The following is a 12,266-nucleotide window of genomic DNA, read 5'->3' as shown; positions in this document are numbered from 1 at the left end:
AGTTAACCCTTAGGTCTTAAAATTTCTTCTTCAGCCTCAAGTCTCATCATCAAGGAAAGCAGCCTAGTCCTGCATCACAGTTTAAAATCCACTCTCTTAATTTTTTTTTCTTACTAGGTTTTCATCTGATGGGTCGAACTTTTATATTTCATTGAAAAGCTACTTTACAAACATGATGTGGACACATTGAAATTATGAATTGTTCTTGGTCCAGCATTTCTCCACTCTTTTAAAATATATCAAAGCTATTTCCCTCCACCTCGGCAGTGGCCTATTTTTTTACACTGTAGCAAAACTTATGAGTATCCTCTGAGTATCCATCTTAATTTACATTATAAAAAATGTATCAATCAACAAAATTCTGGTCGGCTAGCTTCTGCTTACACTGTTTGAAATGTATCAAAACTAATTCCACCAGAAAAATCTCAACAGGCGCCTGAAGATAAAATCCAAATCAGAATGTCTCCTGGTAAGCTGCCACACAGGTAATGCAAATTAGTATCAGATAACAAGAACTGGATATCAAAAGGAAGTTCTCAGAATTGCAGTCTTCTGACAATAATTAATGAAAAAGTCATTTACTGTAGAAAAACTCAGAGGGAAAAGGAGAAAATGTCACAGCTACGGCTATGGGACAGCCTCACCAGCCAAGCTGGAGCAGCAGGTCCTACCCTCAGCAAGAGATGCAGATTCCCTGTGACTGAGGGTGAAAAAAACTCTAATTACTTTCTTTTCTTCTCTTAACGACCCTTTCTCAGAATGACTCATTTATGTAAAAACCTCTCCTCTTGCAAATTTGTCTCCTAGTACAAATCTCTCTTTTAAAGGTGGTGTCATTTTTTCCCTGAAATAAATCTCTGTAATTTGCTCAAATCACAAAACCGGTTATTTTTGCAATTTGTGTGATGTATATGAATAGGAGCTAATATATATCCTCCCAACAAAATATAAAATAATAGTTATGGACCGTAACAAAACATAAATTCTTTGTTTTGGTTTCTGGAAACTGGTTGCTGGCATTTATCACCAGTAGTGCTTCCTGGGAAGTATCTATTCACATTTTGCAATTTTACAAAGAGTTTATGTGATTGACGGTTTACTTTTGATGTAAAAAATGCATTAAGCATGAATTTCACATACAGTAATATATACTGTATATTTCATATACAGTAAATGAATTCAACATGGCATCATTTGACATTAACCAATTAGAAAGCCTTACCTGTTTACATGCTTGCCGACATTCCACAGCAATAGCTAGCTCACAGCAACCTAATCCAACCCACCCGTCAGACTTCTTCAAAACTCCTTTGAAAACAAGATGACAGTACATATTACAATAGATAAAAGACACCATTATTTCCCCTTCCCTCCCCATGAGTTAGTTACTTTTCAAATCTGACAATCTTGTTCTCTAAAGAAGCCTATTTACAGATGACATTTTTATTGGAATTTACGAAGTCATTCAAGACTTGCTTAAAGTTTTAAGCAAGAAAAGAGAGAGTCTGTGCCACAATAAATACTGAACTTGGAAATTACAAAGTACTTTTTATACACTGAGTTTAAAGAAGCTTTATGCAAACTATTTTATATTTACTTGAACCGTCAGTTTGATAATTTATCTAATCTGAAATAGAAACCAACTGGAGAAAACCCTCATTAAAATGAAGATTAAGTCCTCCAAACACACCCTTATTGTTTTCAATAGCACGTTTTTCCACCAACTTTGTCAGTGCAGAATATAGTTCTTTGTTTTCAAGCTTCTTGTCCTGTCACTCACCGAGGCAACCAGCTCCAGTGCGGGAACATCTGCACTGGAAAAGGAAATGGGCAAAAAGGGGCTTTTACAAGCATGGACACCACCTGGGAAGGGCATCTCTTCAGAGGGCTGCTGAGGAAGTGTAGGGGAGTCCATCCCCACTCTGACAAAAGGCAGCTCCTGGGAGCAGCAGCAACCAGGATGTGGTGCAGAAGTTTGCAGAGGACAGTGTGCAGGAGGGCCCTGCACTGTGCTGGTAGGTCCACAGCTCAGGGAAGAGCTCTCAGACTCTAGCAATATGGCAGGCACTCACCTCAGAGATAAAGTGAGTGAAAACACAGAGCCAAAACAGAAAACTACTGAGTGAGCTGAAGCATCTACCCAGACTTAACTGGCAACAAAGGAGAGTTCAGTACAGGCAAGAGTTGCAGGGAGTACCAAGACCCTTCTCATGGTAAAAAGGCAAGTACCTGCACAGGGTGTGCACAAGTTAACGATTTAGTAATTCAGATGGTTGAGTAGCATTGAACAGTTAAAAGGATGCACAGTATCAATTGACCTAAGACAGAGATTTACAAGTGTAGAGGCAAGCCATTGAGAATGATGCACCCTGGACTCTGGTGACTTAGAAAAGCTGGACTCAAATTCAACCTCCACCCTTATGAATAACGACAAAAACAGGTATGAAGCCTTAACTCCTATGGAAACCAATGAACATAGGCTGCAAGGAGCAGCTGTACAAGCACACAGTGAACACAGTAAAAAGGAATGGTGAGTGCCTGTAGTAGGTGATGCTCTGTTAAAATGCACTGAGGAGCCCTGTTGACCTGACAGAGAGCCAGAAGTCTGCTGCCTTCCAGGAGCTAAGATCAAAGATACTGCAGAGGGGGTACCAAAATTTGTAAAGAGCACAGACCATTACCAGGGGCTAATGTTAGTCTCTAATGTGGGCATAAGTGGCACCATAAGACCTAACCTAAGCAAAATCAAGAAAGACTATAATGCCCCAGGGAAGAAAGTAAAGAATATTTGTGAACAAGTTACCTTTTCCTCTGTTTTACCAGTTGGAGGATTGGAAGGAGACAGGTATAAATGCATAATGCCTATGAATTCCTGGCTATGTGACTGGTGTCGTTGCTAGAGTTTGGCTTTTACAATGGGACTTTCTACAAGGGCTATAGCCTGCTATTCCACTAAGTCTAAAAGAGGCAGGGGAATCTTTGGAAGCAGGCTGACCAACTTGGTGAGCCATGTTTTAAACCGCAGGACAGGGAGGTAGGGTCCAAACCAGCAATACCTGTACCACTCTGGGAAGCAAGCCAGGGCAATCAGAGCAGCAAAAAATATTCCTCAGATGCCTCTCTAAATGTGAGTCAAAAGACCAAACACCTGATGTGTATCTACACTAATGCATGGAGACGTGTACACAAACAGGAGGAACTGGATCTCAGCATTCCATTAGGAAGTTATGATACCACAGGAATAGCTAAAGCATGGTGAGACAACTCACATGGTGGGTTAGTTACCATGGAAGTGCCCAAGAACAGTCAGAGAGTATTGTGTTCTGAAATGACAAAGTGAATCAGAACAGTTTATTCACATTTACTCATTATTGTCACTCTTTTTGGTTGGATTTTTTGTTGTTGTTTTGTGTTGGTTTTTTTCCCATCTCTGAAAAAACAAAAAGATAAAAAGAAGACAAGATAAAAAGAATTCAGACTTTTGCAAGCTGATTTTGATCCTCATCAAAAGGTTCATTCTATGGATCAGTCAGTGGTGTCAGAGTATCTATAATGACTAGGTTCACTGTCACTAACATTTGGCGTTACAGAAGTTCAGTTCTAGGTTTGTGTAATTAACACCTAGCACCCAACCTTGTGCAATGTCGCAGTAAAACAACATCTCAGCATTTTGTGTTTCATTGGCTCAGTGCACACCAGGTGACGAACCCCAGATCTGTGACAAGTTTTGGTGACCCAGATGTGACTGCACTGGTTATTACTCAGGTTATTGTGTGGGTTTTTTTTTTTCAATAGTAGGCCTTGCAGTAGTGACACGATCATTTAGTAACAAAGTCTATAATGGTTTTTAATAATGATCCTGCATGTAAAACCACTGATAGTTCTCTGATGGGATAATGTGAAGTGCCCTATACTAATTATTCCTGACAAGGGACACCCTTGAACATGGAGACATCATTTTGAATTTTACAGGTCAGTATACCTGTAAAACCAGTGTATATATCCAGCCCCTCTGATATTAGCATGGGGCTTATTTAACATGAAAGTATCATGCTAGCTTAAGGCATGGATTTGGTATTCCTTCTTTATACCCATCTCATGGTTTTAACTTTTAAGTCTCTTCCTTACGATGATGTAGAGAAGCAAAATAGCCCAGTGAGTATCCCAGTTGGACAATAAATGAAGTTCAAATGCCAGATTGTTATACCACAGGTCAGATGGTATCTCTCATGTATGAAAATATATTTACACCATATGTAACCCTAAAAAGATATCAGTTGGTGTTAGGGAACATAACTTGGTAATCACACCTTTTGACTAATTGGAGTGGATTTACTTTCAGAGAACTAAATTTACAGGTACAGCAAGTATCAAGATGATGCTCCAAACCTGCTTATCTTTAGATACTATACTGCTTAAAGAACAAGACCACCTCAGCTGAAGGAGCTCAAGGGAAGAAGGAAACAGCTGACCAAACAGCAGAACTCTTCCAATCCATGCAACCAAAAGACTGGTTTGACAGAATGCTCACCAACCCACTTCCCATAATTTAGCAGCAGGCCTTTCTAACCAGGGAGTTACCAGTAGACCACAGATTGTCAAATGTAACCACCATCTACAGGAAGGGCTAGAAAGAGGATCTGGGGAGCCACAGGCCTGTTAAATCTTACCTCAATGCTGGGAAAAGTTACAGAGCAGATCATCTTGTGTGCCATTATGCAGGACAAGGCTATTGAGCCCAGTCAGTGTGGGTTCATGACAGGCAAGTCCTGCGTGACAAACCTCATGACAAGGTGACCCACTTAATGGATGAGGGAAAGGGTATGGATGATGTTTACCTGAACCTTAGTGAAGCCTTTGACACTGTTTCTCACAGCATTCTTCTGGAGAAACTGGACACTTATGGTTTAGAACAGTGGGTCTCTTTGCTGGGTAAAAAACTGGCTGAATGGCTGGGCCTGAAGAGCTGTGGTGACTGGAGTTAAATCCAGCTGGCAGCCAGTCACAAGTGGTGTTGCCCAGGGGTCTGTGTTTTGGCCAGTTCTGTTTAATATCTTTACCAATGATTTGGACTGAGTGCACCCTCTGTAAGTTTGCAGATGACATTAAGCTGGGAAGGAGTGTTGATCTGCCTAAGGATAGAAAGGCTTAGTTTAGCTATTGCTCAGTTTATGCAGTGCCAAGGCCTTTTGTGGCAGGAGAGTGAGTGAGCAGCTGTCTGGTCCTTAGCTGCCTACAGGAATTACACTATGACCCAACCTCTGTTCAATAAAATTTTCCTGTCTCTCTTCTTCAATGTATTTCATTATTGCCGTTATTCTAATTTCTTACCATAGTTACATGGTTTGGACCAGGATAGAACTAATTTTATGTCTTGTAAGTTTGCTTTCAGCTCAGTCTTTTCTAAGTAGCTGCACTTGCTGAAATTAACAGCAAGTTTTTCAGTCAGTGTCTGCTTCTAGGACTGACAGTGCTCAGTGTTTATAGTTATGGCTAGAGAATGGTACGCAGAACAAAGGTCACTGCTCAGTTCTGAAATACATTTTATGCTTTGGAAAGAGAAAGGGAGTAAGGGGTCACATTTGGAACCTTCCTCTAGAAAGAAGCACAGCACAAAGGTGACCAAAATTGACCAAATGGAATATTCCACCCCATGTCATCCTAGTTTGAACATGAAGAACTGAAGCAGAAGGACTTTCAGACTCTGAGAGGGGCAGAACAGAAGGGTCTCTTCCCTCCCATTCCCTGCCCATACTCTCTAAGCTCAGGCAGACCCCAGCCCCTCCTCTCTTTCCCCCGCTCCTCGCTTCGCTGCTGTTCCCCTGCGCTCCTTTATCCCCAGCTCCCTACCTGCTCTCCAGAATATTGGAAAAAAGGTAATTAAAGATCATTGTAATCAATGGGGAATAATCACCAGTAGGCATTTATTGTAAACAAAGTTCCTTTAAAATACACTTTTAAAATACACTTTTTCAGCTTTAAAAACACAGATGCATAGAGAGTCTTATCAGTATCTTTCATGACATTTTGATGGGCAAATTAAGAAATCAGCCAGCGCCCTTGGACCCCTCTATAATGGACAGGATGCTTTGTGCATTTGTCTCAAACAGTCTGAAGGACTTAAGAAGCAACAAACAGTTCCTTCTTAAGAGAGGAGGCCACAAAGCCAGAGACTGCTGACTCTGCTAAGAAGAAAAATCTTGACCTAGAGGTGCAAACTTTGGGTGGTGACTTCTTTATTTGTCTTTCTTCCTCTCTTTTCTCTTCTACAGCTATAATTTTAAGGGACTGTTCCACAGGGAACGCAACACGGCTGTAAGCCCTTGAACAAATACTTGTTAACATTCCTCTAGAGCCTATGGCCTGCATATGGCCTAGGGCCTGCATATGGAGACAATAGTTGAGGAGCAAAGTGGGTGGAGGTCTGCTCCAGTTGTTCAGTCTGATAGTCTCAACCATGGCTTACTCATCATTGTGAAATAATTGAGCAAAACCAGCCTATAAAAGCAGCTGTGATGTGTGGGGGCTGCAATTCCCACTGACATTAACCCTTCCCTGGTATGCTGGCCCAATGCTGGATCCATGACTGGCAATTTTCTGTTATCTACCTCTTTCTTTGTCTCTTTTTCTGTATAGAACTAGGTTTTGCAGTTACTGTTTTTGCCTGTAACAACTACAGTTTTAATGCCCCCCAGTACTTTTTATGGTCAATAAAGTTGTGTAATAGCACCTGATATGGTGTTTTCTTTACTTTGTCCTGGTGGGATCCAACAAGAACCTCCACATTTCCAGCCTTTGGAACATGACACCCTCTTCTCTCCGAGACAATGTTATGGATTCTTCCAATCAGATTACTTGTGCCCTCTTTCTTGTATTGTCTCTTCAAAACGTACCAAATGACTACATGCCACACATACCACTTCTTCAGCCATAGGGTGCTAATTCACTCAAAGCCTTTTAGAAGGAACATATGACACAACAGTACTGTTTAAGCCAAATTTCATCTATTTTTGATTTCTTAACATAGGAGTCATGTCTTGTGATTTATGCTTTTTCTAAATCCACCCACACCAAGTAGTTTAGCTCTTGATTAAAGACTCTCCACTTCTTAAATTGTTTATCTAGTTCTTACTATTTCCATCTAGTGCTATAATTTTCAAAATTATATTGTACTTAGAGGCAAAGTTGCAACAATCCACTATTTTATAGATCAGGTTAAGGTATACTGAACTAAAAATAATAGAGAAACCTTAAAGAAAAGAAACTCTGTCACAGACATATATATTAAGCATTTTAGAACTTTTTTTTTTTTTTAGGAAACAAAAAGCAGTTAAAAAAATAATGCAAATGTATCTTTTAGACTAAAGATAACTAGACACCAAATGCAGTTTATAATGGAAGCATAATGAAAGTTAAATTATCATGAAATCTACAGCTGCAGGTAGTAAGTCCAACATGAAAATACACATATGGTAAAAAAGCAACACCATTCAATAGTAAACCAGTATTTCTTACCTGGCAAAGAAGAATTTATACAACCCCATACTTCTCCCTGAAAAGTAAAATGCAATTAAGCAAAAGTAAGTCTACAGATTAAGAGTTTCTGGGAGACACATAACAGCACTTCTGGAATATTTACCCTAGGTTTTAAATATCCTATTGAAAACACCTTATGCCTAAAACATCATTTGAAGAAGTGCTATATCATATAAATTGAATGCCATTTGCTTTGATGAGAAGGCTGCTACAGAGTTAAGGAATCAACTGGATTATCTGGAATTACATGGAATATGCTAGCTGGTCAACTTTTGCCCCCATTGTTTATAGGCTTAAGTAGCAACTGTTTAGACAAAGGATAAAAATTTCTCTAGGTCCAAGACCTCAGGAGAAGCTTACTGGTCTAGCACTCCTTTCTACCAGATAAATCCCTCCCCTCAAAGAACACATATAAACACACACAAAACAAAATAAAGAGGTTTTAAGGTACCCCAGAGAAATGTAGTTTCAGAGAAAGATAGATACATGGAAAGAAGAGTTGTATAAATTAAGTTTACTAAAATAAGAAGTTAAAAGAGGGATATGTTGAGTTCAGCTCAATTGCAAAGCACTTCTGGTTCCAAGCACAGTTCCTGCTAAATGACCTAAGTGGCTGATGGTATAAGGCAGAAGAATTCTGTGCTTTTTGGAGACATTCCTTTGCAGCGTGTGGGGAAGATGATGATGAAGCAGATTGTCTCCCTGTGGGCCATGGAGGTAAATGGGGGAGCAGATATCTGCACAGCAGCTTGTGGAGGATCCCATGCTAGAGCAGGTGGATATGCCCTGAAGGAAGCTGCAGCTTGTGGAAAGCCCACACTTGAAGCAGGCTCCTGGCAGAACCTGTGGCCCTGTGGAGGGCAATCCACATCAGAGCAAGTTTTCTGGGAGGACTTGTGGCCCCATAGGAGACCCACATTGGAGCACTCTGTTCCTGAAGGACTGTATTCCAAACAAAGGACTCATTATGGAGTAGTGCAAGAGCATGAGGAAGAAGCAGAAGAGACAACACATAATGAACAGACCACAACCATCATTCCCCATCCCCCTGTGCTGCTCTGGGTGAGGAGGTAGAGAAGTCAGGAGTGAAGGTGCAACCTGAAAGAAGGGAGGGGTGGAAGGCAGGTGTTAAGATTTGTTCTTATTTCTTGTTACCCTACTCTGACCTTTTAACTGGAAAGAAATTTACTTTCCCTAGATGATTCTGTTTTGCTCATGATGATGATTGCTGAGAGATCTTGACCCATGAGCCTTTCATTATATTTTCTCCTTACTGCCCAGTTGAGAAGGGGAAGTGATAGAGTGGCTTGGTGGACACATGACATGCAGCCAAGGTTAGCCTACCACAAGGAGCTTTAAGTGAAAGAGTATTGAACATGTTCTTTAAAACAAAATTAAAAGTTCTATTTAGCAGCACTGAAACAGCAACCCATTTTGTAATGCAGTGATTCGGCCATCATAGGAATTAATTACTTACTAAAGTGGTAATAGATCTGTATCTAATGATCTCAAAAACTGTCCTCTGTATCTGTGAGCTTTCCACTTGAGTATGAGTCAAAGTCAGCTCAAAAGAAAGGGGTAAAGAGCTGCCACTTCTACTAGTTCCACCCCACTGATTCAATTAACTACCTCTACTTTATGAGAAGGTTAATGGTTGGACTCAACAATCTTAAGAGTCTTCTCCAACCCAAATGATTCTATGATTCTAAGATAAAGTCACTGTTTGTGTTGGAAGCTACTGAATTACTGTGCAATACCCCATTATATAACCTGAAATAACATAAGCAACACAGTATCTGTAACTAGTTCTCCAGAAAACATACCATCTGACTAAATTTATTATCTGTCTGATCACTATAGAACATCACTAGAACACCTCTCCAACAGGTAGTATCTGAAAGCAGCAAATACGCTATTAAGTTAAACTGTAAAATATTTGTATCTAGATATTGGTAAAATTAATTAATTACAAGAGAACAAGTAAATATTACCAGTTCAATAATATTAATTAAAAATACACCCTGGACAGTAAACGTGCCCTTTGTAATTTTAAGCTTAAAAATTCTTGTGTCAATCATTTTCCCCCTTTCAGGCACTCTCCAGTTATATCTTAAGAAGTGCACTCCTCCATTACACAGATAGACCCTGCTCTTTCTATCTGGGAATAAAAGATAAAGAAAACAGTAACAAAACAAATGCTATTCACCACTTCGATATGTTTCAAGTCCTTTCCAAGACCTTAGAGATGATGATCCACAAAAATAAGATTTTGAAGAAACATTAATTTTGACACATCGGAGGAAAGGATTCACAGGCAAACACTCTTGCGAAGTTGCTTATGAAGTGTTATTCTCAGATTTACTGCTCCTATACATTGCCCATTTAAGCTGAGCATATGTTTTAGGCTATCTGGAAACAGTGTTAATACTTTTAAGACTTAAAAATTTAAGAGGAAAGCAGATCTTTCTGATAGTAAATGAGTTGAGATATTTTAAGCTGCCAAACAGAATTTACAATCTCAATGAATGCTTCTCCCTTTCCTGATAAGATCTCTAAAACTGGGAGCAGGTTACATTCATTTTTTTGTGATACACTGGAAAGCTTCCAAGAAACTAAATTCTAAATTCAATAAAAGCATTACTTCAGTTTGTCAGATACAGCCATAAGCCGTTCAGAGCAGCTATTACTGTCACCTCCTTGCCTTAGTAGCTTTGTGTCACACATGGCATGGTCTAATTTATGTCATTGCATCATCCAAGTAACAATCACCCTGCACAATTTTTTACAGCACAGGTCTGATTTGCATTGCATTTCACAGCTTACACAACCAGGACACCTAGAAAAACTGTCAAGTCCCATCTTACTGAAAGTAGTGTAATATATGGTGGCTTTGAAAAAAAAAAAAAAGAAAATCCTACTTTGAGGATTAAATCTTAAATCTCATTACAGGAATTTTTCTAGCCCTCATAAAAAGAAGAAAAGCTTGAACATGCACATGTGTTTTACTAGCTCACAACTCAGTAAGGATAAAATAAAATATAATACAAGTAATTTTAAACCTTATTTTTGCAAGTGAAACTTTGTTTATACAAGATTAGTAAGTTTGTTTTCTTTAATAAAAAACCAGCAAACCTTACCATTGATTCTGGACAATACTCTGGTGCTCGCTGTAGTAAGTGCTTCAAACGGGAATCACTCTTAGAGGACAAAATCTGCAAGAAAAAAACCACATCTTAAAAAATACAGAATGTAACTACACAGTGAACACTTTTTTTCAATTGATTTAATAATTTTTAGTTTCACTACTATCTACCCTTTGGCAGCTTTGGCTAACAGTTATTATGTAAACAACATAAAAAATTTCTTTTATATATCTACAGTCTTCCAAATGTTTTACTTTTTATGAAGAAGAAATTTTTATTTTTAAAGTGAATGAGAATTTCCTCCTTAAACATAAGAATCAAGAAGTTTCTATTTTGAATAGGCAGCATGAAAAACGTTGAGGATTTCTGCCCCACATATCCAAATATTATACAACTCTCTTTACTTAATTAAGCTTCTGCTACATTTTACATGACATCAGGCAACTAAACTTCAAAAAAACCCTGGCAAGTAAGTTTTGTGGAATAAAGATGAAAAAAACCCTAGACTAGTTAAAGGAACTATAAAAACTAATTATGACTACTACACAGAGCATGTTAAGCACCACCTAAGCAAAATAAACATGCAGAAGTTATGGATGGGATGCAACTAAGGACGTTAAGCAAGCCACTGACATTGCAAGGCAGCTTTGCTATCATTTTTGAACAATCATGGTGACTATATGAGATTTCTGATGGTTGAAAAAAAGACTAATGCCATATCCATTAGAAAGGCAAGAAAGAAAATCAGGGAAATTACAGGCTGTTCAGCCTAATCTCACCCTGCAGGAAGATTGTGAAACATATCCTCACAGAAGCCACGTTAGGGCACATGAAGGAGAAGGAGGCCACTGGGAACAACCAGCACAGGCACCCTAAAGGCAAATTTAACCTTACAGTTTTCCACAATGAAAGGACTGTTTCAGTGAAAAAGTGCAGAACATTGTATGTAGTCTACCTTGACTTTAAAAAAGGGGGGTTGTATGATCTACTGGATCTTTAGAGCCAAACTGGTGAAGCATGGATGGGATGGGTGGGTAACAAACTGCCTGGGCTCAAAGGTTAGCAGTCAACAGCTCAGTGTCCAAGTGTTGGCCTCTTTGGAGTGGTGTAATACAGGAGTCAAACAAATACTGCAAATGGCTTTACTACCGAGCCGGATAACGGGACAGAGAAAGTCCTCAGCAGGTATGCAGATGAGTCTAAAGTGGGAGCTATCATTAACATACTGGAAAGCAGAGCTGCCATTCTGATAGGTTTCACCAGGCTGTAGCAATGGGCTGACAGGAAACTCAAGCTGTTCAATGAAGAAATGCAGAATCTTGCAGCTGAAGTGCAATAACCCCATGTAGCAGTACAGGTTGGGTGCTCACTGGCTAGAAACCAGTTTTGCAGAAAAAGGTGTTGGGTCCTGGTGGATGAAAAGTTGAACATGGGCCAAAAGTGCACCAGTGCAACACCAAAAGCTTACAGCATACTGCACTTCATTAGCAACAAAACTGCCAGAAGGTTAAAGGAATATAACCACTCTCTTGTCCTTGGCACTGATGAGGTCCCATCTGTAATAGCAAACCTACTTTTGTGCAGTCC

The 12,266-nt window shown here is 39.4% G+C and overlaps 1 protein-coding gene across 5 annotated transcripts in view; it reads right to left on the bottom strand.

Annotated features, from left to right (window-relative positions):
* Positions 1–12,266, bottom strand: part of RECK (reversion inducing cysteine rich protein with kazal motifs) — a 59,629-nt gene that overhangs the window by 34,316 nt on the left and 13,047 nt on the right. For all 5 annotated transcript variants that reach the window (XR_011724321.1, XR_011724320.1, XM_071736260.1 and 2 more), the window contains 3 exons: positions 10,674–10,748; positions 7,516–7,552; positions 1,223–1,308 (listed from right to left, as the gene is read on the bottom strand). Coding sequence is in view for 3 of the 5 variants with exons in the window: in XM_071736260.1 (XP_071592361.1) it covers positions 1,223–1,308; positions 7,516–7,552; positions 10,674–10,748 (198 nt within the window). In the remaining 2 variants the exon portion in view is untranslated. The remainder of the gene's footprint in view (positions 1–1,222; positions 1,309–7,515; positions 7,553–10,673; positions 10,749–12,266) is intronic.

Source organism: Heliangelus exortis, chromosome 2, assembly GCF_036169615.1.
Source record: "Heliangelus exortis chromosome 2, bHelExo1.hap1, whole genome shotgun sequence".
NCBI classification, from domain to species: Eukaryota; Metazoa; Chordata; class Aves; order Apodiformes; family Trochilidae; genus Heliangelus; species Heliangelus exortis.
The sequence above is the reverse complement of the archived record's forward strand: the minus strand, read 5'-3'. Positions and strand labels throughout refer to the sequence as shown.